General features: G+C 37.8%; 1 protein-coding gene across 1 annotated transcript in view; it reads left to right on the top strand.

Moving 5' to 3' along the window:
• Window positions 1-22477: 22477 nt before the first annotated feature.
• The window catches only part of LOC142357077 (uncharacterized), a 40288-nt gene continuing 36931 nt past the window's right edge, over window positions 22478-25834 (top strand). Inside the window, exon 1 of the mRNA XM_075408789.1 lies at window positions 22478-22751. Within this exon, the coding sequence (XP_075264904.1) occupies window positions 22563-22751 (189 nt within the window). The 5' untranslated portion in view covers window positions 22478-22562. The remainder of the gene's footprint in view (window positions 22752-25834) is intronic.

Here is a 25834-nt window from a genome sequence, read left to right as displayed (position 1 = left end):
ATCTGGTACATCTGCTCACGATCGACAGAATCGAATGCCGCTCGAAAGTCTATGAAACAAAAGCTAATATCCAATTGAAACGCCATTGATTTCTCTATTATTTGACGCAGGGCAAAGAGTTGATCGGCGCATCCTCTGCTTTTTCTGAAGCCACACTGCTCTTCCCTTAAGACGCGATCCACTGAATCTTTGCATCGATTGAGAGTAACGGAAGCGAACACTTTGCCTGGTACTGACAATAGAGAGATCCCTCGGTGGTTCGAACACTCTGACCTCTTTCCTTTACTCTTGTATAATGGGACAATTTCTGCTACCTTCCAGTCATCGGGCAGAACTTCCGTCGACCAACATTTATCTATGATGTCCCAGAGCCACTCGACAATACCCTTGTGTGCTTTCAACATCTCACAGGAAATGTTATCGGGTCCACTTGCCTTGCCATTCTTCAACCTGCGGACAGCTTCAAGCACTTCTTCAAATCGAATTGGGCTCAGGTCAATCGGCAAGCTTTCAGCTGCTTCTTCGGGATCCAATCTCGTACTGCAACTGAATGTTGAGGGATTCAGGAGTTGACTAAAATGTTCCGTCCAGCGTTCAAGTCGTTCCTCTTTCGTCCGTAAGTTGACGCCAGTGCTTGAAACTAATTTGGTCAACTGGGGCCTCCAGTTTCGGCAAATCTGCTGTGATGCCCCAAAAACCTCCTTTAAGTTGCCTCTGTCCGCGAAGCTCTGCACTTCTTGGCCTTTGCGTTCAAGCCATGCCCGTTTGTCTGCACGTAGAGCTTTTCTGACTTCCTTACAGCAGTTTGTGAACTCTAACAGCACCTCCGCGCTGCTGTGTTTCTTTAACTGTAGATCGGCTCGTTTCCGGATAAGTTCCAGAGAATCTGGAGAAATCCAAGGTTTGTTCACTCGCTTGTCCGGAAGGAGGCATTTCACTGCTGCTTGGTTCAGGGCTTTTCGAAAATTGTCCCAAGACTGCTCTGTATTCTCGAAATCGCCGCTCTTATCAAGATGTAACTTGACCTCCTGCGTGAATAAGTCACGCGTTGTTTCATCTTGCAGCTTTGCAGAACTGATTCTGGGCGTGAAGCATGACTTTTTAGACAAAAGTTTCATAGATACTTCCGCAATGACCAGTTCGTGATCGGTAATTGTGGTTTTCCCTCTTCTGGACCTCACATTCGTCAGACATCCTCTGTATCTCTCTGCAAACAGAATGTGATCCAGCATCTTTTTTCGACAACTCGGATCGGGAGGGTTGAAGGTGTACCGATGCACTTGTCGATGCTGGAACCATGTACCACCTACGAGCAATTTGTGTGAAGTGCAAAATGATAACAACTTTTCAGAGTTTTCATTTTCTTCACCCATTCCAAACGGGCCTCTGCAGCTCATGGTGTCATTCAACTGGTGTCCAGGCTCTGCATTGAGGTCACCGATGACACAAATACGCTCCCTATGTTTGAAACTGGAAACTAGGTCTGAAAGTTGACTCCAAAACAAATCCTTCTCTTGGAGACTAGCTTCATTCGTAGGTGCGTAGCAGACAACAACAGCTAGATTGGCTCTCCTCTGAGCCGCGAACTTGACGTAGCAAATACGTTCACTTAGAGCCACTTGTTCTACGATGCTGTTTATCAATGACTTCTTTACAGCAACGCCCACTCCTCCTTGTCTCGACTTTACACCAGACAACCACGAGTCAGACAGGTAGAGCTTGTGGTCTCCGAGATCAATTTCTTGCTCCTGCAATCTCGTCTCCTGCACTCCCAGAATATCCAACTTGTATCGCGCCAGATCCATTTTCAAAGCCTCTAGAGATCCGGCTTGGGTCAGTGTTCTGACGTTTAAAGTTGCAATTCTGAGTTGGTTCCTCGGGAGATTTTTAGCACCCCTTACCCGGGACTCGGGGCCATGGTTGATTGTACTCATTGCTTTGGTGTTTGAAGGCTGAGATACGACTAGTTGCGCCACAAACTAGAAGACCAGTGCCTCGTTAGCTCGACCATGTGAGCGTAGATCCGCAGCACATGACCTACCCCCAGGGGACACCACGTGGAGGTGAGGTTGGATTTTGTCCCCCACTTCTACTACTACTACTACTACTACTACTACTACTACTACTACTACTACTACTACTACTACTACTACTACTACTACTACTACTACTACTACTACTACTACTACTACTACTACTACTACTACTACTACTACTACTACTACTACTACTTCTACTACTACTACTACTACTACTACTACTACTACTACTACTACTACTACTACTACTACTACTACTACTACTACTACTACTACTACTTCTACTACTACTACTACTACTACTACTACTACTACTTCTACTACTACTACTACTACTACTACTACTACTACTACTACTACTACTACTACTACTACTACTACTACTACTACTACTACTACTGTTTCAACACTTTAATTCCAAATATGAAATAAAGGCACGGTTGGCAACAAATACAAACAAAACAAGAAGAGTTATTTGTTTGGTTATTCTGTGAAGTGCTGTACGACGAAATTGTTGAAGGCATTCTTTGACCCGGTTGCTGCTTTCTCCTGCAATCTGGTGAACGATACTTTGTTTCGTACACAGTCGCCTTCGATTTGACTCATCCACGTTTTCCGTTGCCCCCCAGGAGCGCGTCTAGCATGGACGTATTGATCGGGCGGGTCCCAATCGAAAGCACTGCGGGCTAATCTTCCTGGTTCCATTCTCTGGATGTGACCGTACCATTTTATCCGTTTGAGCATGATCATCGTGGATAGTTGGGGCATTCGCGATCTTGACATAATTTCATCGTTCGTTGCTTTCTCCAGATATGACACACGTAGAATTCTCCGAAGACAACCACAGTGGAAACTCTCAAGTTTTCTCTCCATTAATTTCGAAAGAGTCCAAGTCTCTGAGCTGTACAGCACGGCTGATAAAACGAGTGCTTTGTACAAATTGCACTTGAGGTGCACGCTGAGCTGCTTGCTCTTCCAGAGATTTTGGAAGAAGTTAGCAAACCGTTGTCTACCTTCTGCAAGTTTGCAATTGACTTCCTGCAGGTCTCCATGCTTGAGGCTGACATATGATCCGAGATACTTGAACGCTTCTATGTTTTCAAACTCGTTTCCGAGAACATCTTGTACTTTGCAGGAAAACACGCGTGTGGCAACTGCTTTAGGTTTGCCACAGTATCTCGATTGGTGAACTTTTCGGCCATTGACTGTTTTGAACTTTCTTTCACACTTATCACAGGTAAGGCTCGCCTCTAGTTGCTCGAACTTTGACTTGTCGACGACATTCTTTGACAAACCGGCTTTGCAGAATCTTGTTTGGTGCACTTTGCGTCCAGTAACTGTACTGAATTGCCGCTGACAGTTCTGACATCTTAAAGACTCTTGATCAGCCACCGCTGACCCACTCTCATTTTCTAGCGACTCTAAATCCGCTACTGCAGATTGTTGTTGTGAAGCTACCAACGCTGGCTTAGCCTCCGCTAAGCTTTTCAATCTGAGCTTCCGGCCATCTTGTGTTTCGAACCAGCCCGCTTTCTTTTTCGTTCCCAGCAGCACCTCCGTGCCGATGGTTAGTCGTGACTGGCTAGATGTCTCTGCCAGGACTCCTAGTTTGCCTTTATGTGTTCCAGTGAGTATCTCCACGTTCTGTTGGATACTAGGCACTGCAACAACATTTGGGCTGTCGCATTTTACGCCCATATTCTTTGTTTTGGCCACATTAATCTTCAGACCAGCGGCTTCCGCTAGGGCCTCGATTCGATGTAGGTTTTCTTGCACCTCACTGTCTGAGACCCCCACGAGAGCAACATCATCAGCAAAATCTAAGTCAGCCACCAATCTCCCAATGTCTAATCCTCCATGCACCGAGTTAGCTAAAATGTAGTTGATGACAAGGCCGAATAGGATTGGGGACCACACATCACCCTGCCTAACGCCTGTTCTGACATCAAATAAGCGTCCCTTCTCACCTTCGGCTTTGACTCGACATTTGAATCCATCATAGCTGTTTCTTATGATGTTTATCACTTTTTGCGGCAGACCATAGTGTTTCATTATCTGGTACATCTGCTCACGATCGACAGAATCGAATGCCGCTCGAAAGTCTATGAAGCAAAAGCTAATATCCAATTGAAACGCCATTGATATCTCTATTATTTGACGCAGGGCAAAGAGTTGATCGGCGCATCCTCTGCTTTTTCTGAAGCCGCACTGCTCTTCCCTTAAGACGCGATCCACTGAATCTTTGCATCGATTGAGAGTAACGGAAGCGAACACTTTGCCTGGTACTGACAATAGAGAGATCCCTCGGTGGTTCGAACACTCTGACCTCTTTCCTTTACTCTTGTATAATGGGACAATTTCTGCTACCTTCCAGTCATCGGGCAGAACTTCCGTCGACCAACATTTATCTATGATGTCCCAGAGCCACTCGACAATACCCTTGTGTGCTTTCAACATCTCACAGGAAATGTTATCGGGTCCACTTGCCTTGCCATTCTTCAACCTGCGGACAGCTTCAAGCACTTCTTCAAATCGAATTGGGCTCAGGTCAATCGGCAAGCTTTCAGCTGCTTCTTCGGGATCCAATCTCGTACTGCAACTGAATGTTGAGGGATTCAGGAGTTGACTAAAATGTTCCGTCCAGCGTTCAAGTCGTTCCTCTTTCGTCCGTAAGTTGACGCCAGTGCTTGAAACTAATTTGGTCAACTGGGGCCTCCAGTTTCGGCAAATCTGCTGTGATGCCCCAAAAACCTCATTTAAGTTGCCTCTGTCCGCGAAGCTCTGCACTTCTTGGCCTTTGCGTTCAAGCCATGCCCGTTTGTCTGCACGTAGAGCTTTTCTGACTTCCTTACAGCAGTTTGTGAACTCTAACAGCGCCTCCGCGCTGCTGTGTCCAAGGTTTGTTCACTCGCTTGTCCGGAAGGAGGCATTTCACTGCTGCTTGGTTCAGGGCTTTTCGAAAATTGTCCCAAGACTGCTCTGTATTCTCGAAATCGCCGCTCTTATCAAGATGTAACTTGACCTCCTGCGTGAATAAGTCACGCGTTGTTTCATCTTGCAGCTTTGCAGAACTGATTCTGGGCGTGAAGCATGACTTTTTAGACAAAAGTTTCATAGATACTTCCGCAATGACCAGTTCGTGATCGGTAATTGTGGTTTTCCCTCTTCTGGACCTCACATTCGTCAGACATCCTCTGTATCTCTCTGCAAACAGAATGTGATCCAGCATCTTTTTTCGACAACTCGGATCGGGAGGGTTGACTACTACTACTACTACTACTACTACTACTACTACTACTACTACTACTACTACTACTACTACTACTACTACTACTACTACTACTACTACTACTACTACTACTACTACAACTACTACTACTACTACTACTACTACTACTACTACTACTACTACTACTACTACTACTACTACTACTACTACTACTACTACTACTACTACTATTACTACTACTACTACTACTACTACTGCTGCTGCTGCTATTGCTGCTGCTGCTAGTGCTGCTGCTGCTGCTACTACTACTAATACTAATACTACCACAACCACCACCACCTTACTACTATTACTAATCTACTGCTACTACCACTACTACTACTACTACTACTACTACTACTACTACTACTACTACTACTACTACTACTACTACTACTACTACTACTACTACTACTACTACTACTACTACTAGTACTACCACTACTACTACTACTACTACTACTACTACTACTACTACTACTACTACTACTACTACTACTACTACTACTACTACTACTACTACTACTACTACTACTACTACTACTACTACTACTACTACTACTACTACTACTACTACTACTACTACTACTACTACTACTACTACTACTACTACTACTACTACTACTACTACTACTGTTTCAACACTTTAATTCCAAATATGAAATAAAGGCACGGTTGGCAACAAATACAAACAAAACAAGAAGAGTTATTTGTTTGGTTATTCTGTGAAGTGCTGTACGACGAAATTGTTGAAGGCATTCTTTGACCCGGTTGCTGCTTTCTCCTGCAATCTGGTGAACGATACTTTGTTTCGTACACAGTCTCCTTCGATTTGACTCATCCACGTTTTCCGTTGCCCCCAGGAGCGCGTCTAGCTTGGACGTATTGATCGGGCGGGTCCCAATCGAAGGCACTGCGGGCTAATCTTCCTGGTTCCATTCTCTGGATGTGTCCGTACCATTTTATCTGTTTGAGCATGATCATCGTGGATAGTTGGGGCATTCGTGATCTTGACATAATTTCTTTGTTCGTTGCTTTCTCCAGATATGACACACGTAAAATTCTCCGAAGACAACCACAGTGGAAACTCTCAAGTTTTCTCTCCATTAATTTCGAAAGAGTTCAAGTCTCTGAGCTGTACAGCACGGCTGATAAAACGAGTGCTTTGTACAAATTGCACTTGAGGTGCACGCTGAGCTGCTTGCTCTTCCAGAGATTTTGGAAGTTAGCAAACCGTTGTCTACCTTCTGCAAGTTTGCAATTGACTTCCTGCAGGTCTCCATGCTTGAGGCTGACATATGATCCGAGATACTTGAACGCTTCTATGTTTTCAAACTCGTTTCCGAGAACATCTTGTACTTTGCAGGAAAACACGCGTGTGGCAACTGCTTTAGGTTTGCCACAGTATCTCGATTGGTGAACTTTTCGGCCATTGACTGTTTTGAACTTTCTTTCACACTTATCACAGGTAAGGCTCGCCTCTAGTTGCTCGAACTTTGACTTGTCGACGACATTCTTTGACAAACCGGCTTTGCAGAATACTACTACTACTACTACTACTACTACTAATACTACTACTCCTACTACTACTACTACTACTACTACTACTACTACTACTACTACTACTACTACTACTACTACTACTACTACTACTACTACTACTACTACTACTACTACTACTACTACTACTTAGAGGTTTTACGCTGCTGCTAGAGTAATTTCAGTAGTCGGATATCCTCGGCGTAAAAATTATAGGGAGACCCTCAAACTAGAAAAAAACAGAGATCAATAAGTGAACACACTCGGAAGCTCGTATGACGGTCTTGGTCGCTATTGATCAGAAAAAAACTTCCTGAGCACAAACTGTTGCGGAAATACCATCTAATACAGCAGAACACTAAGTAGTCGGGCATTTTGTGCTTTCGACAATTCATACCGTGAAATAATTTTTTTTTGAAGAGTGAAATCTTTGTGAATTATGGATGTGGGAAAAACATTTTTTGTCAGTGTGTTGAACTCCTGGTCAAATTTAGCATCTGTTTCCGCGGTTTTAGATCTATTTTAATGGGGAATTGGGTTTTTCAAGTTTCCACCGACTAGCAGTAGGCTCCTCTCTCTTTGGGTCATATAGTAGTACTTCCTTCTGTGCAATGTAATTTGAATATTTCAGATTATTTTGAACTTTAAATCAAAGATGCGTTGCTGCCAGTTAGGTTTGGACAAGTTTACATGACTTTGGGGATGAAAAGAAACCACTACTACCACAATCAGAGCATCTATGATCTCATTTTTAGCCATCAGCGAAGTTAGAGGGGATGCTTGTACTTGCCTCGTACAGAGCCTTTTCGCATCAAATTTTGATACAGACTGACCGGCCTTGAACTGTTTTAGAATGTTAGAGTCGATGGCATCTACGAATGTCGCTGTGCTGCAAGTGGTTTGAGGGAGAAAAAACAGTCAAAAAGTGAGACGAGACTCCGCTGCTAAATTTACAGATATCATCACCACAGTGGCGAGAGGAGAACACTGCTGCAAAGAAAGCATTGGAGAGTGTCCATGTACAATGTACTTGCTGTTCCTAGTGCATTTTGGAAGTTTAAAAACAAAAAAACGCTAGAATTTGAAGAACTTTGTACATTTTCCCAACATAAAAATTTGTACTTAAATCTTTGAAAAAAATCATTTTTTTCAACCTTGGACCTCTTCCATGGTAGTAAAAGGTTGGTGTTGGTCCCCTGAGAGAAGCTAGAACAATTTTAGTACCAAAGTTTATGACCAAAACAACTATTTGAGGCTGGAAAAAAAGCATTTATCAGCGCGGTCTGCTCTCACTAGTACCAGAACTCCCAGATCAGTACTTTTTCTCAGATAGTGTTGCTAGTGTTGTTTTTTCAACCTAATCTCATAGAGTAGTCACATACGAGTCTTTTTGGACAAATTGCATGTCACAGGAACCCTTTGAGAGGTAATGGTGAGCGAATAGAGTTCACCGGCCATTACTTTTTTTGACTACTAACTCAGGCCACCCCCCCACAGTGCCTAAAACAAAACCAATCGAAGCTTTCAACAGCGCGGTAGATTCTTCACTAGCAACCACGTTGATTAAACCATACCAGTTACCTCCAAGAAAACGGGTTTGAAAATCTCCTGTCATCGCAGGTTTAATTAGGTATAAGCGCTAATGCTATTCTTGCTTTCACAGCACTGTCCTATTGTTTCCAAGGTGCCTAAATAGGCGTATGGAGTCAAAAAAACACCCTAGTTACCGTTAGCAGTCTCAAAATTTCCCCTTTTGTGGGGAAAAAAGGCTCAGGAACGATTTAGCAACAAAAATTTAGCACGGACCCCGCTGCTAGCCTACCTTGATTTTTAAATGAGTCAAACTTCAAATCAGTTACCCAATAACTAAGCTAACAACCGGTTTACTAAAGAGCAATGTCTACTCGATAGAGAGCAGCTTTTTAAATGCGGAAAAAGTAAGTATTGGGGTAGTAGTGGCAGTAGTGGGGTAGAAGCCTATCAGGCGGGTCCTTGGTTTTCTGTTAAAAATTCAAATCTAGCTCAAAAGTGAGCACAGTGCTCTGTCAGAGCTTTGTAGAATCTTTTTTATCTTTGTTTTTGCGTTCATACACTGCGATTATAGTTGGGGAACGTGAAAAACCTGTTAGTAATCATCAACAGGTTAGATATTGAGAGGAGTTTGATCATCAATGTTAGCAGCGGCGTCCTCCCTAATTGTACAACCAACGCTAAGTAGGTACCACAAATAATGATTTTAGATACCTAGTTCCTATACTAGGATGTCTTTCCAGGCCAAAACAATGATATTGGTGCAGAAAAGTCATCCAAAATGTAAATTGGGAATCTCCTACACGTATAGGCACTAGCAGCGTGGTCTACTCACCAATCCGCTACTAGAACAGCAGCTCCTATTTATAGCTTGAAATTCAAAAAAGCCGAAAACACAAAATGAAGAACTGCTAGTGAGCTTTCATTTGCACTTTAGACCACCTCCAGACGCCTTTGGAAAGTGCAGAAATCAGCCTACAAAGAAAAGTTAGCAGAAGTGTCTGAGATAAAAACCGGTGTAGCAGAACTGTCTACTCACCCACGAAAAGCAGGCCCACTACCAATCCGGTAGTGGGCCTTTTTTTGTCAAAAAGTTAAAAGTTAGAGGCTTATCTGATAGATCCGATGTCGAACTACCATCTTAGCCCGGTACTCGCTGCCTTACACCCCTAGTCTGGGCTGTGCCTATAGGACGTAGTTGATCATAACGAGGAGCGGCGTCCCAGACGGACGCTGATAAGGACATCCGCTGCTCCGAATAGCAGGAACGTCCTTTTCTGATACTACTACTACTACTACTTCTACTACAACTACTATTACTACTAGTACTACTAGTGCTAATACTGCTACTTCTACTACTACTACTACTACTACTACTACTACTACTACTACTACTGCTGCAGGAGAACACTGCTGCAAAGAAAGCATTGGAGAGTGTCCATATACAATGTACTTGCTGTTCCTAGTGCATTTTGGAAGTTTAAAAACAAAAAAACGCTAGAATTTGAAGAACTTTGTACATTTTCCCAACATAAAAATTTGTACTTAAATCTTTGAAAAAATCATTTTTTTCAACCTTGGACCTCTTCCATGGTAGTAAAAGGTTGGTGTTGGTCCCCTGAGAGAAGCTAGAACAATTTTAGTACCAAAGTTTATGACCAAAACAACTATTTGAGGCTGGAAAAAAAGCATTTATCAGCGCGGTCTGCTCTCACTAGTACCAGAACTCCCAGATCAGTACTTTTTCTCAGATAGTGTTGCTAGTGTTGTTTTTTCAACCTAATCTCATACAGTAGTCACATACGAGTCTTTTTGGACAAATTGCATGTCACAGGAACCCTTTGAGAGGTAATGGTGAGCGAATAGAGTTCACCGGCCATTACTTTTTTTGACTACTAACTCAGGCCACCCCCCCCCCCCACAGTGCCTAAAACAAAACCAATCGAAGCTTTCAACAGCGCGGTAGATTCTTCACTAGCAACCACGTTGATTAAACCATACCAGTTACCTCCAAGAAAACGGGTTTGAAAATCTCCTGTCATCGCAGGTTTAATTAGGTATAAGCGCTAATGCTATTCTTGCTTTCACAGCACTGTCCTATTGTTTCCAAGGTGAATAAATAGGCGTATGGAGTCAAAAAAACACCCTAGTTACTGTTAGCAGTCTCAAAATTTCCCCTTTTGTGGGGAAAAAAGGCTCAGGAACGATTTAGCAACAAAAATTTAGCACGGACCCCGCTGCTAGCCTACCTTGATTTTTAAATGAGTCAAACTTCAAATCAGTTACCCAATAACTAAGCTAACAACCGGTTTACTAAAGAGCAATGTCTACTCGATAGAGAGCAGCTTTTTAAATGTGGAAAAAGTAAGTATTGGGGTAGTAGTGGCAGTAGTGGGGTAGAAGCCTATCAGGCGGGTCCTTGGTTTTCTGTTAAAAATTCAAATCTAGCTCAAAAGTGAGCACAGTGCTCTGTCAGAGCTTTGTAGAATCTTTTTTATCTTTGTTTTTGCGTTCATACACTGCGATTATAGTTGGGGAACGTGAAAAACCTGTTAGTAATCATCAACAGGTTAGATATTGAGAGGAGTTTGATCATCAATGTTAGCAGCGGCGTCCTCCCTAATTGTACAACCAACGCTAAGTAGGTACCACAAATAATGATTTTAGATATCTAGTTCCTATACTAGGATGTCTTTCCAGGCCAAAACAATGATATTGGTGCAAAAAAAGTCATCCAAAATGTAAATTGGGAATCTCCTACACGTATAGGCACTAGCAGCGTGGCCTACTCACCAATCCGCTACTAGAACAGCAGCTCCTATTTATAGCTTGAAATTCAAAAAAGCCGAAAACACAAAATGAAGAACTGCTAGTGAGCTTTCATTTGCACTTTAGACCACCTCCAGACGCCTTTGGAAAGTGCAGAAATCAGCCTACAAAGAAAAGTTAGCAGAAGTGTCTGAGATAAAAACCGGTGTAGCAGAACTGTCTACTCACCCACGAAAAGCAGGCCCACTACCAATCCGGTAGTGGGCCTTTTTTTGTCAAAAAGTTAAAAGTTAGAGGCTTATCTGATAGATCCGATGTCGAACTACCATCTTAGCCCGGTACTCGCTGCCTTACACCCCTAGTCTGGGCTGTGCCTATAGGACGTAGTTGATCATACCGAGGAGCGGCGTCCCAGACGGACGCTGATAAGGACATCCGCTGCTCCGAATAGCAGGAACGTCCTTTTCTGATACTACTACTACTACTACTTCTACTACAACTACTATTACTACTAGTACTACTAGTGCTAATACTGCTACTTCTACTACTACTACTACTACTACTACTACTACTACTACTACTACTACTACTACTACTACTACTACTACTACTACTACTACTACTACTACTACTACTACTACTACTACTACTACTACTACTACTACTACTACTACTACTACTACTACTACTACTACTACTACTACTACTACTACTACTACTACTACTACTACTACTACTACTACTACTACTACTACTACTACTGTTTCAACACTTTAATTCCAAATATGAAATAAAGGCACGGTTGGCAACAAATACAAACAAAACAGGAAAAGTCATTTGTTTGGTTATTCTGTGAAGTGCTGTGCGACGAAATTGTTGAAGGCATTCTTTGACCCGGTTGCTGATTTCTCCTGCAATCTGGTGAACGATACTTTGTTTCGTACACAGTCTCCTTCGATTTGACTCATCCACGTTTTCCGTTGCCCCCCAGGAGCGCGTCTAGCATGGACGTATTGATCGGGCGGGTCCCAATCGAAAGCACTGCGGGCTAATCTTCCTGGTTCCATTCTCTTGATGTGTCCGTACCATTTTATCCGTATCCGTTTGAGCATGATCATCGTGGATAGTTGGGGCATTCGTGATCTTGACATAAATTCTTCGTTCGTTGCTTTCTCCAGATATGACACACGTATAATAATCCGAAGACAACCACAGTGGAAACTCTCAAGTTTTCTCTCCATTAATTTCGAAATTATGTCTACTACTACTACTACTACTACTACTACTACTACTACTACTACTACTACTACTACTACTACTACTACTACTACTACTACTACTACTACTACTACTACTACTACTACTACTACTACTACTACTACTACTACTACTACTACTACTACTACTACTACTACTACTACTACTACTACTACTACTACTACTGTTTCAACACTTTAATTCCAAATATGAAATAAAGGCACTGTTGGCAACAAATACAAACAAAACAAGAAGAGTTATTTGTTTGGTTATTCTGTGAAGTGCTGTACGACGAAATTGTTGAAGGCATTCTTTGACCCGGTTGCTGCTTTCTCCTGCAATCTGGTGAACGATACTTTGTTTCGTACACAGTACACAGTCTCCTTCGATTTGACTCATCCACATTTTCCGTTGCCCCCTAGGAGCGCGTCTGGCAAGGACGTATTGATCGGGCGGGTCCCAATCGAAGGCACTGCGGGCTAATCTTCCTGGTTCCATTCTCTGGATGTGTCCGTACCATTTTATCCGTTTGAGCATGATCATCGTGGATAGTTGGGGCATTCGTGATCTTGACATAATTTCTTCGTTCGTTGCTTTCTCCAGATATGACACACGTAGAATTCTCCGAAGACAACCACAGTGGAAACTCTCAAGTTTTCTCTCCATTAATTTCGAAAGAGTTCAAGTCTCTGAGCTGTACAGCACGGCTGATAAAACGAGTGCTTTGTACAAATTGCACTTGAGGTGCACGCTGAGCTGCTTGCTCTTCCAGAGATTTTGGAAGTTAGCAAACCGTTGTCTACCTTCTGCAAGTTTGCAATTGACTTCCTGCCGGTCTCCATGCTTGAGGCTGACATATGATCCGAGATACTTGAACGCTTCTATGTTTTCAAACTCGTTTCCGAGAACATCTTGTACTTTGCAGGAAAACACGCGTGTGGCAACTGCTTTAGGTTTGCCACAATATCTCGATTGGTGAACTTTTCGGCCATTGACTAATCTTCAGACCAGCGGCTTCCGCAAGGGCCTCGATTCGATGTAGGTTTTCTTGCACCTCACTGTCTGAGACCCCCACGAGACCAACATCATCAGCAAAATCTAAGTCAGCCACCAATCTCCCAATGTCTAATCCTCCATGCACCGAGTTAGCCAAAATGTAGTTGATGACAAGGCCGAATAGGATTGGGGACCACACATCACCCTGCCCAACGCCCGTTCTGGACTACTACTACTACTACTACTACTACTACTACTACTACTACTACTACTACTACTACTACTACTACTACTACTACTACTACTACTACTACTACTACTACTACTACTACTACTACTACTACTACTACTACTACTACTACTACTACTACTACTACTACTACTACTACTACTACTACTACTACTACTACTACTACTACTACTACTACTACTACTACTACTACTACTACTACTACTACTACTACTACTACTACTACTACTACTACTACTACTACTACTACTAATACTACTACTACTACTACTAATACTACTGCTACTTCTACTACTGTTACTACAACTACTACTACCACTACTATTACTACTTTCACTACTACTACTATTATTACTACTACTATGATAAAAAGTTTTCCAACTGTAACAAGTTGATAGAAGCAGCTTGAGAGGTTCCAGCAGAGTGAAAGATCTCGGTAAAAGTCAGCAAGACTCTCAATCAGGTGAGAACTTCATTTGAATTTTTCAGCAGAAAGTTCAAAATGTGAACCACATCCACTTTGTATTTCATTCCACCGAACACAAATGTCAGGAAATCAAATTTTGAATTTGTTGATGCAATAGGGGTTTGGGATTTTTTTGAACAAAACCTTGTCCTGTGAAGCCTTCTGTACAAACTCCTTCTCTGAAGAACTTTTTAACTGAAAAAAAAGAGTTGAACAAGTCAGTTGCCAAAAACAATTGGTAAAATAAAACTTGTAAGATTAAGGCATGGTTTGAGTTCCAGTTTTGTCCACAGATTTATCTTCTTTGTCCAATTTGTTAATGTCTGATTAGTGTGACTCAGAAAACTGAAGTTGACGATAATTGATTCTCCAATAAAATTACAATCGTAAGACTTCTGGAATACTTTGTTATCAAGTTATATAGCCTCATGAGATTAGTTGGCTGTTTTCTGTACATTTAACTCCGCAATTTTTTCTCAATTGTTTAATTTTTACTAGAATCAAAGGCAAGGCGATTGTTGGCAAATTGTGGTTTTTTTGCCAATTGGAGTAAATTGATTCAATTGCTATAGTTGTTTGCAGTTCGCAATAGAGAAATCTTTTTTTGGTTGCATGGCTATCGAATTCATATTTCTAGTTCACCTAATAGAATATCCGGAGGTGTCTAATCAAAAATCAAAAATGCTTTTTAAACAACATAGTTGGAGGAATACTTTTACAAAATGTTTTGTTAAAAATATATTTTAAAAAAATGGCTGTAGAGACGCTTTACTTGAAGTGGACCTAGTTTCGTGGGCATATCGTTGCTTAATTTCGTCAATAAAAACTAACAACAGTAGAAAAAGTGTAATTAAAAATATTTTGGTATTTCAAAAAACTACATAGTGTGTACATAAAATTTTGCAGCGGATTTACAGTGGTAAATCGTTTTTTTCATCTGTAACTGAACTATGAATCATCTGTTTTTTTTTTAGTGTCAAGATTGTCACACAAAAATCTGAAGTACTACATTTTTATTACTTTAAATATACTTTTGAATATTGGTCGTTTCCTGTTAAAAAGGTTTAGTAGATAGACGTTAGATTTTGACGTTTTGTTTGACATCTTTTTCTCTATATGGTTGTTTTAAATTTTTCGTGCTAGCTTTCAGATTTCAGAAACATTTCGTATTTGCAATTTCAGAATATTGTTTCACAATTTCGAATGCGTTGTTGAAATTTGGTATCAAGGGATTAAACATTAATGAACTTTGCTTCATTGTTAGATAATTTGCAGCGGGAAAATACGAAGTTCGTAGCAAAATAATTTTTCCTGAAGTTCTTCTCAACAAAACAATATACGTTTTTTTGTATTTGATTTTTTTATTTCCAAATATTACAAGAGAAGCTCATTGATTTGATTGCAAAAGTTTATAGAAAATATATTACCACGAGTCTCCAAAAATAAATAGCCACGATTGAAGCTAGGTATGACACCTAACCTCAATATTTATCTGAATGATGATTTGAAGGACTGTTGGTTAGCTTGAGAAAGAATATCTCAGAGTTTTTTTGCAAGCTCTTTTTAAACTCAGCCAAAACTAACTCAATCCACCTTCCCCTTCTTTTTTAGATCCTGCATTTTTGGTCATGAAACCTTAGTATCCTCTATAACGCAAAAAAACTTACAGCAATCAGTTAGATTTTGTTAACAACGTGTCACTGAGTCCAATAAAAATAATTTTCTCAATGTTTTTAGAGATTCGTTTAAAATAAACTCATTTCCAAATAGTTCATTGAGTCCAAATAGTTCATTGAGCGCTCAAGTAGAAAATTACAAAATTTTCAGGAATTTTTTCGCTATCGCAATAATTGACTCAAAAGAAAATATTCTTCACATATCTGACTCCACTTCTCCACTTAGCACTGGACTCATCACAAAAAGAACGTGTTATTTTCCCTTGTGTGACTAAAAAACAATAGAATGAGAGTATCGAGCAAACTGATGAGAAAAATGAAAACCTTATTCACACGGTGCTCTCTTATTAGACATATTGTTTTTAAAAATGAATACATGCTTTAGGCCAGATTTTGTTGCCTGTTGACCTTGTTATGAACATAGAGATGCAGCATAATCTTAGGTTTCAATATTTGGGTCAATCTCATTGTTGCAATTTCATTTTACACAACTTTGCACATCGTCTTTAGAAGGACGGAGACCATCTCTGTGAAAAACGTTACTCTGATATTAAAATATTGTTAAAAGTAGTCAAATTAAATTGTAATTGGGGTAAGTTTTTCAATTTTTAATGATAATGGAGATTGATGCTTATTGAAATTATTGACGCCAATGTTAATCTTTTTCATAAACGCACCAACCCGTAATAAATTGTAGATTAGTAATGCTTCTACTGTAAATTTATGATTGTCCTTGTCATGATAACCAAGCTTGGACATAAAAAAATGGACTCTATAATCTCAAAATCAGTCGCCGGACAATCTAATATTTTCATTAGTTTTGCGTTTTCCTTCATTTTAGTAGCTCTGGTTATTGCAACTCTCCAGGCAGTTTTGAGTTATTTTGACCGCCGGAACCTTTTGCTCAGAAATTCGGTCACATGTGCCTGCACTTAGGGCTGTTGGCAATTGAGTCCCTGATTAGTGCTTAGTCAGTGCCGCTTTATGGATTGAAAGTTTTGTCTTTTTGCGTCAATAGTGCTAGCATTGTGTTTTTGGTTTTTTTACTTGATCTAGGATCCCAGAAAACTTCAACGTAAATTGTCCAGTTGGTTCCGCTGTATGTATTGGTTATTCCTCGAACTGGTGCCTTTCTGGTCTTTTTGTTTTTCTAAGGAATTGTACTTTGAATTTGTCTGAAGTTCTTCCAACCTCTAAAAACCGAAGTTTCATATTTTTTCAAAACTTACTCGAGGCAGTCGAGTTTATAAAGCACAATTACAAATCTGTGATCGTTATAAAGATATTGAAATTTTCCCGTTGAGGTTGCAGGAGAATTTTTTTAATTTCTTCAGACATGTTTGCAAAAGCGACCAAACTTAGTATCATGACAAATTTATAGGTTAAAGTAATATGAGGCAAAGATTTTAAGAATAATGAAACGGCCGATCTCTGAACAATTTATCATTTCAATTGAAACGCATTGTTTAACCCATAAGCGCAGTGGACTTCTGCTCTGCTCTTGAAAAATAGTTTTTCGGACGTCCGTTAATTAAAACTCAGTTCAATAAAACATGCAATCCGTAATCTAGTGGAAGTTTTGAATTCATATTATACCGTTGCAAGTTCTTTGATAGAAAACTGAGAACTGACTGACGTTTTAGTCAATTCCAACTATTGTTTTTTCGTTTGCAACTTTTTAGAAACTGTGATTTGGGATGAAAAAAGAAAATTTCCTGTAAATTATCTGTTGAAATGCTTTCTATGATACAAAATTTGATTTTTGTAGTTAATTTTTGATAAGTATGAGGTAGACAGTGACGCAAAAATCAAATGAGAAAAAAATGTGTAATATAATTTTTCACAACAAATTCAGGTCTTGGGACAATTGTTCAGAAAGATGCCTTCAGAATGAATTGAAAAACTGCTTTGTTTTGTAATCTAAATAATGATTTGAATTTTCTTAATTCCAGCTGGACACAAAAAAAAGATAATTTGTCGTTTTTGTAAAGTACTTCATAGTTTTTTACTTCATTGTTCATAGTAAAGACTCTTGATTTCATAGTTTTTTTTGCAGTAATATGTAACAACAAAAAAATTCTAATTTTAACGTGTGACTTAGTACGAATGTTGTTCAAAAAATTTGGAGATAAACTAGAAAATAGTTCGTTATCTGCCTGATTTTAGTTCTTACAGAAAAATTGTCATATTTCTTTTTTAGCAGACAAAACCTCCTTAGTCTCGTTCGACCGTTCGCATTTTTCAGAAACTCATCATCCGAAATCAGATTCTCTCTACATAAAATTGAGTTTTTGCTTCTTATTAATTTTCTTACTGTTATCAAAATTTCATAGAGGTTCGCCCTTGATACTTTTTAAACGAGTAGCAGTTGTTTTAATGGACTCAAACCTACTTTTGAATGTCAAAATGCGATCAGTTTTTGTTATCATCATGTTCAGTGATTTGAGAGTTTTGCTTTTTGCCCATTCATAAGTTAGAACTCTATTTTGAGCAAAATGGCTGCATATATAATATATAAACTGTTACAAGATTCCTTGTGCTTGAACACTTTCCCAATCGGTTGAATAAGGAACAGAAAATTGTCAGTTTGTTCTACAGTCTCAGCATGTTATTCGAGAGTAAAATTTTTGTCAAATAGGAAGCCAATGTACCTGTTCACTACAGCATTGTTTATTTCCGCGTTGTCAATATTTAGATTGTTTTGGCGTTGGGTATTTTTTTGATATTGCCTATTGATTTTTTATCAGCATTAGATATTCGACTATTTTTTTGAGCAAAACTGCAGATCAATCCAGAGCCTTTTGGTGCTCTTTCTTCTGGTTTTCAGGTCGGCATTGGTGTAAATCGCAGTATCGTCTGCATACAAAATTCAAAAGCTCGTCAAATAAAAAACAGACTTCTTTCATGATTCCAATTATCTTCTTGTGTTATTTTACTGATTTTGGCGTTTTGGACAAGACTTTTCGAACAAGACAACAAACTAAGATAATAAAGTTAACAAGCAACAAAATACACCACATATCGGTTTTCAAAACAAATTCCATTTAGTTTTTGCTCATTTAAACAAGTTTCATGCTGTCAGATAAAAAAAACTTAAGCATCTCGCTTTGAGATCGTTTTTGAACGAGTTAGTTTGGAGTTTTAGATTAGATTCCATTTCATATAATATTTTTGAGGCACTAAAAGACGTCAGATGAAACAAAAGTGAGCAAACAGACAGAAAAAGTTGTGATGTAATCACGTGAGCTCATTTTTTATAAAACAGAGAAAAAGAGACCAGCTGAATACATTAGATTTGCGATTCAAACGTTTCTAAAGCCTTTGTGTTCTCAAATACATTTTATCCAACAAATATAGAAGGCGTTGTCATTATTTCAAGCAAACATTTCATTTTATAAAAAACAAAAATAGTGCAACAACGCCTATAAAAAGTTTTAAAGTACGCAACGCAAATTCAGTTAGGTTGATGATTTACCTGGTTGAAATGGAACATGATAATTTTTCTCATTAAAAGCTCGAATCTGTTAGAAGTTAGCTTAAGAAAAAAATATACATTCGAAAATTTTTCCACTTCTCAAATCAAAATCACCAACTTCAATTAAATTCCAGATCTCTCCTCGCAATTTTTAAATTCTTACTGTGAACACCATTTTATCACTCTCAAAATTTTAAAAAAACTCAGTTAAAGATTCCTTTACATCGCCTTCGAACGACCTTAACCAACTCACAATTTTTTCCATAAACAGTTATTTTAACAGTTTAGGAACAATCTTAGATATTAACCGCATTTGAGATTATTATTTATGATAGTTTTATTTGTTCTAAAATCTCTTTCAGAAAGCAAATATGATTTTTCAATTAAAAAATTGTGAAAATCAGAAGCTGAATTACAATTTTCCAAATAAGATTTTTTTTCAGTATGTTTTATCTACGATATAACTTTGTACACTGTGAATGTGACAAACAGCACAGTTGAACGCACAGTTGAAGAAAAAAACATTTTGAGGTTAGATTTTTTGTTGCGCTTTTGACTGATTGTATATTTTGCTGATGAAAACCAAGCAAATATTTTTATTCAATCAGATCTGAAATAGTTCTCAAGTCTTCACGCGGAGAAAAAATGTCATTTTAAAATTATCGTCAAATTTTGTTTGTTGTTTCTGATTCTGTTTTCCTGTTTCACCATAACTTAGTACAAGCGAACTTTTGGTACTGCTGTAGCGTTTTAAGTCTCAAAGGAAAATTAGAAAACTGCTATTCCATGCAGAATTTGGTAATGCTACCGGGCAGTTGTGGGACGCCTCTTGAACAAACAAAACCCGACGTTTATCAGTAAGTGAGTTGTCAGAATTAAAACTCTAACACATGGAAAAAAGTGTTTTGCATGGGAAACATTTAGAGTTCCACAGTAGAAAAAAACGTAAACTCAGCCTAAAACTTTCAAAGCAATTAAGTTTGCTTTATTCGTTACGTCTTAAGTGCTATTCATTCGTGAAAAATTTCTTCTTCCTAATTAGTTCTTACAATTTGGTGTCAATTTGGTGAAAATTTAGATTTTCGATAAGTTACGCAAATGTTCAGTGTTATGAAGGAATTATGCATATTGCCTCATCAATTGAGACAGGGGACCTTGCAGCAACATCAAATTTTTAAGCAAACTTAATTTTACTGGTGTTTAGATAAAACCTGTATATGGAGTATGTGGATGGTCGGCGTAAATTTAGAGCTAGTCCTAGACCAGAAATCAAGTTTTGAGGGAAATTTGAAGAAAGCAAAAAAATAGATTTAGGACTTAACTTCCAAAAATTATGGAAACTTTTTACTTAGTGACTTAGCTGCATCGATAGGCGGTCAGATTTAGTTTCTAATTTTGAATTTTTACTTTTTCTGCCAAAAATTTTGATTATCTTTGTAAAACTCAACTCTAAACAATATTCAAAGATTTGTTGATGTTTTTAATATTATAATGTCTTTAAATTCTTTTTTTCATAAAAATTAAAAATATTAGGTGTTTCAAGTTGTAGAAAATTGGATGATATTAAGAGTTTTGATATACTTTTTATATATTTGCATGATTTTGAGAACATTTATATTCAAAATTGTGTTGAATTTTTGTTGTTTCCTCCAATATACTCTGTAGTTGGGGTTGGCATCGATTGCTCACTAATAGTTTTTCAAACGGAATTAAATGATCTGATGGTTGAAAGTTTTAATTTTCATGCGCTATTTTTTGCTTTATACTTAAATTTATTTTCAATGTTTTGATGCCATAAAACAAACAAAAAAGCATATCTTAAAATAATTTTTCAAAGCTTTTTCTCTTTAATTGAAGTTCTATTGCCAAATAGGCTATTGTTGGTTGTTGGCTTCCGAAGTCTACGCTTTTGATGAGATTAATATTAAAGTTTTTACTTATTTCTATTGGCTTATTAATATCAAAAAATATCCGGACTTTTATGTCATTTTTGCAGAACCCGGCCCATTATTAGCTCAAATCCTAACAATTTTGACAATTTGTGCAACCACTCGAAGAGAAATGATTTCCTCATTGGTTGTCCTTGTTGGATTCATGTTTATTTGCTTTTATTATAAATACATAAACTTCTACCTGTAACTAATCCAACTAAATCCAATTCATTTCAATTCAATCCAATTCAATTCAATTCAGTTCAACTGTTCAACTGTCTGAAGCTTTACGCAAGAAGAGAAGCCTGAACAAAAACCTTCCAATGTATTTTTTCCTCAAAGTTAGAAATGTAAAAAAAATAGTCAGATATGCAGACAGCTTGTCTGTGCTTGTCTATTCCAATTTTTGTAACAGCAGAATACTAAATAATTGAAATAACATATCATGTGACGTGAATCTCAGCAGTCAAAATGAACGATTTGGTCCAAATAATAAACAAAATAAGAAGGTCCAATTTTGTGGAAAAAAAATAGCAAACCATCTGTACAATATCCGGTAGCGCAGCTGAACATAAACTGAACAGATATAATTCCCCCACAAGATTCTCGATTTTTGTTTTTGCGTTGGAATATCAATAAACGACCTTCTTATTATTCTGTATTTGCGTGGATTTTGTAGCCTTTGATGTATAGCTTTTCTGAATAGATTAATAGTTTTTACTGTTAAGACCATTACTGTACTATCCTTTCAAAATTATCATTTAATTTTTTTTCAATTCATTTTTTTATTTCAAATTTTGAGAAGTCGTTCCAGTTATACTCAAACTGCGTTATACATAAACTACATGTTTTCTGAAGAAATTACAGCACTTAGTATTGAATTTACCAAGTGAATATTCCTTTAATTCTAATGATTTACAAGCAGAAAGATAACAACTCAATTTTTTTTAAAATTCGGTTTTCGGAATTGTTCCATACTTAGTTCTATTTATGCTAATTTTTGTTACAGCAAGTCTATAAACGCCAACAAAAACAAGATTACTGAAGTTGTACTCTGTATATTATTCTGCAATTTTTATCAATTTTATTACCGTTTAGTTACCTTTTTAAAAATTGCAAGCAGGTTGAAAATTTTTTTACTGCACGATTTTTTTTTTTGCTTTTTATAATTTCGCCTGAATAAATTTTCAATTTTGTTGCAAATTTATTCAATTGTTGTAACAGCAAGTTTTTAAGCATGAAAAAAAACAAGATAACTGACGTTGTATTTCTTATGATTATTATTACATTCTAGATTAATTGATTACTAGTTTATAACCTGGTCTGAATTTGGTCTCAGTTCTATGCATTTACAAAAGTTCTAAAGATGATGGATTTCCTGGAAATAAATTTCAAGAAGTACAGAAAGTATTTCAAGTGCAGAACTGTGCTTCTGTTGTTGTCTGTGTTGTTGACATTGGGCTTTGTTGTCCTGTGTGTAGTGTCCGCTATTTACTCTTTAATCGACTTATCAAAGAAACTGGACACTCTAGTCACTGAAGTCACTATGCAGAAGGTAACTAGCTGTTGTTTCGCATGAGTAGAGATTATTGGCAAATGACTCCAAAATGGCAAAATGTAATTAAGCCGGAAAATGAAGGATAATCGACAAAACAACATCGACAAAACAACAAGAAATCAACAAAACAACAAGATAATCTTTTGCCTGAAATGATATAAAAACGACAAAATATCATCTTATCCGCAAAAACCATCAAATCGGCAAAAAGACATTAAACCGAAAAGTGACTTCAAAACGATAACATTAGTTAGTCCTGAAAATGACATCAAAACTACAAAAAGACATTAAGTCACGCCGCAAAATGACCTCAAAACGATAACAAGACACTAAAACCGGAAAATGACAAATAGATAATGAAAATGGTCGAAAAATGACATTAAATATTGATGTTTTGCCACACAATTTTGATATTTTGTTCTCTAATTCATCGTTCCATCAACTTGTTTTTGAGGGTAGTGGTCAAAAATTAGCCAAAAATTTTCTCATTTTATGCATATTTAACAAATTTGTTTGAGTGTGTTTGCGCTTTCTGCTTATGAAAAAAAAATACAATACTCGAGTTGATAATGCCCAGGATAAGATTCTCGACTCAAAACATGCCGGTGCTAGACAGACTTAAGACTTAAGTCACGGACAGGGGAGTCCAGACCGAACAAGTTTAACGTCAGGTATGGGCCAGACCGAACAAAATTTGACTTTCCTGGGCTAGACTAAACAACGTTTAGTCATCCTGGAGAAGACTAGACCTAAACCAGACCCTAAGCCAGTTCGAATTAAACAACAGAAGCCTGGAACAAAATAATGCGCCGCATTTTCTCTGCTTGAATTATTTTTAATACAAACGTCAATTCGAAAAATGAAGCAGTTTCTAGAAATAATGCCGTTATTTTTAATCAAATGTCTATGTTGCTAGTTGTAATAGATCGGATGTTACCAAAATGGCCAGTTTGCCACCCATTTTTGTAGAGGAGCGGACTAGACCTCTGGGTTTTGTTCAGTCCACATATCTTGTTCGGACTCTGATTAGAGCCAAATCTGTTGTTTCTACTTATGCATGCAGGTTATAAAATTTGGACGCTTTTTTGCCAGCCAGACCAAAAAATAGCCATAAATACAACCAAACAGAATTAAATTTTACATGACGCAGACAGATCAGAACTAACAGCAGGTATGCGTCAGTCACAATAAATTTACAGAAACCTTGTCCAGACAATGAGCGGGTCTCACTGGACCCCCATTATGGTACCCAAGTTGATTTTACCGCCTTTTGTCTTGGGTCGCCGACATCGTCCTGGGCGTAGCAAAGATTTTGGACAATCAAATAACTTCGGATCTGATAAAACTAAAATGAAAAAATTGTGTGACAGGAACCACATTTCGGTGAAGGTTTTCAAATAGTAAAAAAAAGAAAACAGCCCTTCCTCAGCTTACAATACGTTTTGATAAAGAATTATCTCAAAGATCAAATTTGAACCAATTTAACCAAGAAATGAGAATGTACACTCTCTGCAAAGAAGAGTTTCAATTTCCAACATTTTTGTTTTTCTTTATCGAAAATTTGCACGTAAATAAGTTTTCAGTTTTGTCATTTTTCAGTAAAAAATATTGCTACGGATAGTAGTAAAAGAATCTGCCATATGCTTGTAGGGGGGGGGGGGGGTTCGGACCCCCCCCCCCCCCTACAAGACTTTTTACCACCGAAAAACTGATTTTCTCTTTGTGAAATAAAGTTTTTTGGATAAGTTTCGCCAGCCAGTGAGAAGTTCTTGGGTTAAGCAGTCTGGCGAAACTTATCCAAAAAACTTTATTTCACAAAGAGAAAATCAGTTTTTCGGTGGTAAAAAGTCTTGTAGGGGGTGGGGTCCGAACCCCCACCCCAACAAGCAAATGGCAGATTTCTGCTGTAGCAATGTTCGCTGTATATAGAATTAGGTGTTACCTAGGTTTTGGACTCTCACTAAATGTTTTTGGTGAAAACTTAAAAAATCCAATATAAGACACCAGAAGCCAAAAAATTTCAAATTTCAAAATTTTTTTCGAAAATTTTTCAAAGTTTTTCAAAGTCCTAAAATGGTCTGAAATGGATTTTGCGCTATGAAAGAGCACTCAAAAAGGATTTTTTGTTGACTTCACTTTTTTCCACCTATGCAGTATGGGGGGTCATAACATTGAAAATTTTGAATTTTTTTTCGAAAATTTTTCCAAGTAAATTTCGATCCTAAATTGGTATGAAGTGGATTTTGCGCTATGAAAGAGCACTCAAAAGAGACTTTTTGTTGACTTCAGTTTTTTCACCTATGCGGTATAGGGGTCGTAACACAAAAATTTCAAAAAATTTCAAATTTTTTTCGAAAATTTTTCGGAAGTTTTCAAAGTCCTAAAATGGTATCAAATGGATTTTGCGCTATGAAAGAGCACTCAAATGTGATTTTTGGTTGAGTTCATTTTTCTTCACCTCGGCAGCATGGGGGTCAGCACATATAAAAATTTTGAATTTTTTAGAAAAAAAATTCCACAATTTTTTAAAGTCCTAAAATGATTTGAAATGGATTTTGCGCTATGAAAGAGCACTTAAAAGTGATTTTTTGTGGACTTCATTTTTTTTCAAACAAGTAGGACGGGAACAACTCAATTTCTGAAATAGTCTGAAATAAGTCAAAGAGCAGTCAGAAGCAGTTTTTGTTGACAATACTTTTGCAAATGTGCAGGATAATGTGGAAAGCATGTCTTTTTTTTATATACATGTTTAACTATGTATGTTTCTATCAAAACAAGTATGTGTGTTTGCATGCAAGTATTCATAACTGTACTTTTTATGTATGGTCGAACAATTGAAGGAAAGGAAAGAATGAAAGTTTTATGTATAAAATCATGCGTATTCATGTATATAATAGTGAAAGTATTCATGAAAGTGTATATTTTTTTGAAAATAAATATAACTGTGCTTAAGTTTAGTAATATATTTGTATGAGTATAAGCTGAAATGTAGTTTTGTGTGTAGAAATTGTAAATGTGTTAATATGTCAAGACGTTCTTTGTTTTATGTGTGCATGTTTTTTCTGTATGTATACAGTTGA

This window comes from Convolutriloba macropyga, unplaced genomic scaffold (genome assembly GCF_964194025.1).
Source record: "Convolutriloba macropyga unplaced genomic scaffold, txConMacr16.3 SCAFFOLD_665, whole genome shotgun sequence".
NCBI lineage: Eukaryota > Metazoa > Xenacoelomorpha > Acoela > Convolutidae > Convolutriloba > Convolutriloba macropyga.
This window is presented reverse-complemented; position numbering and strand designations above follow the sequence as displayed.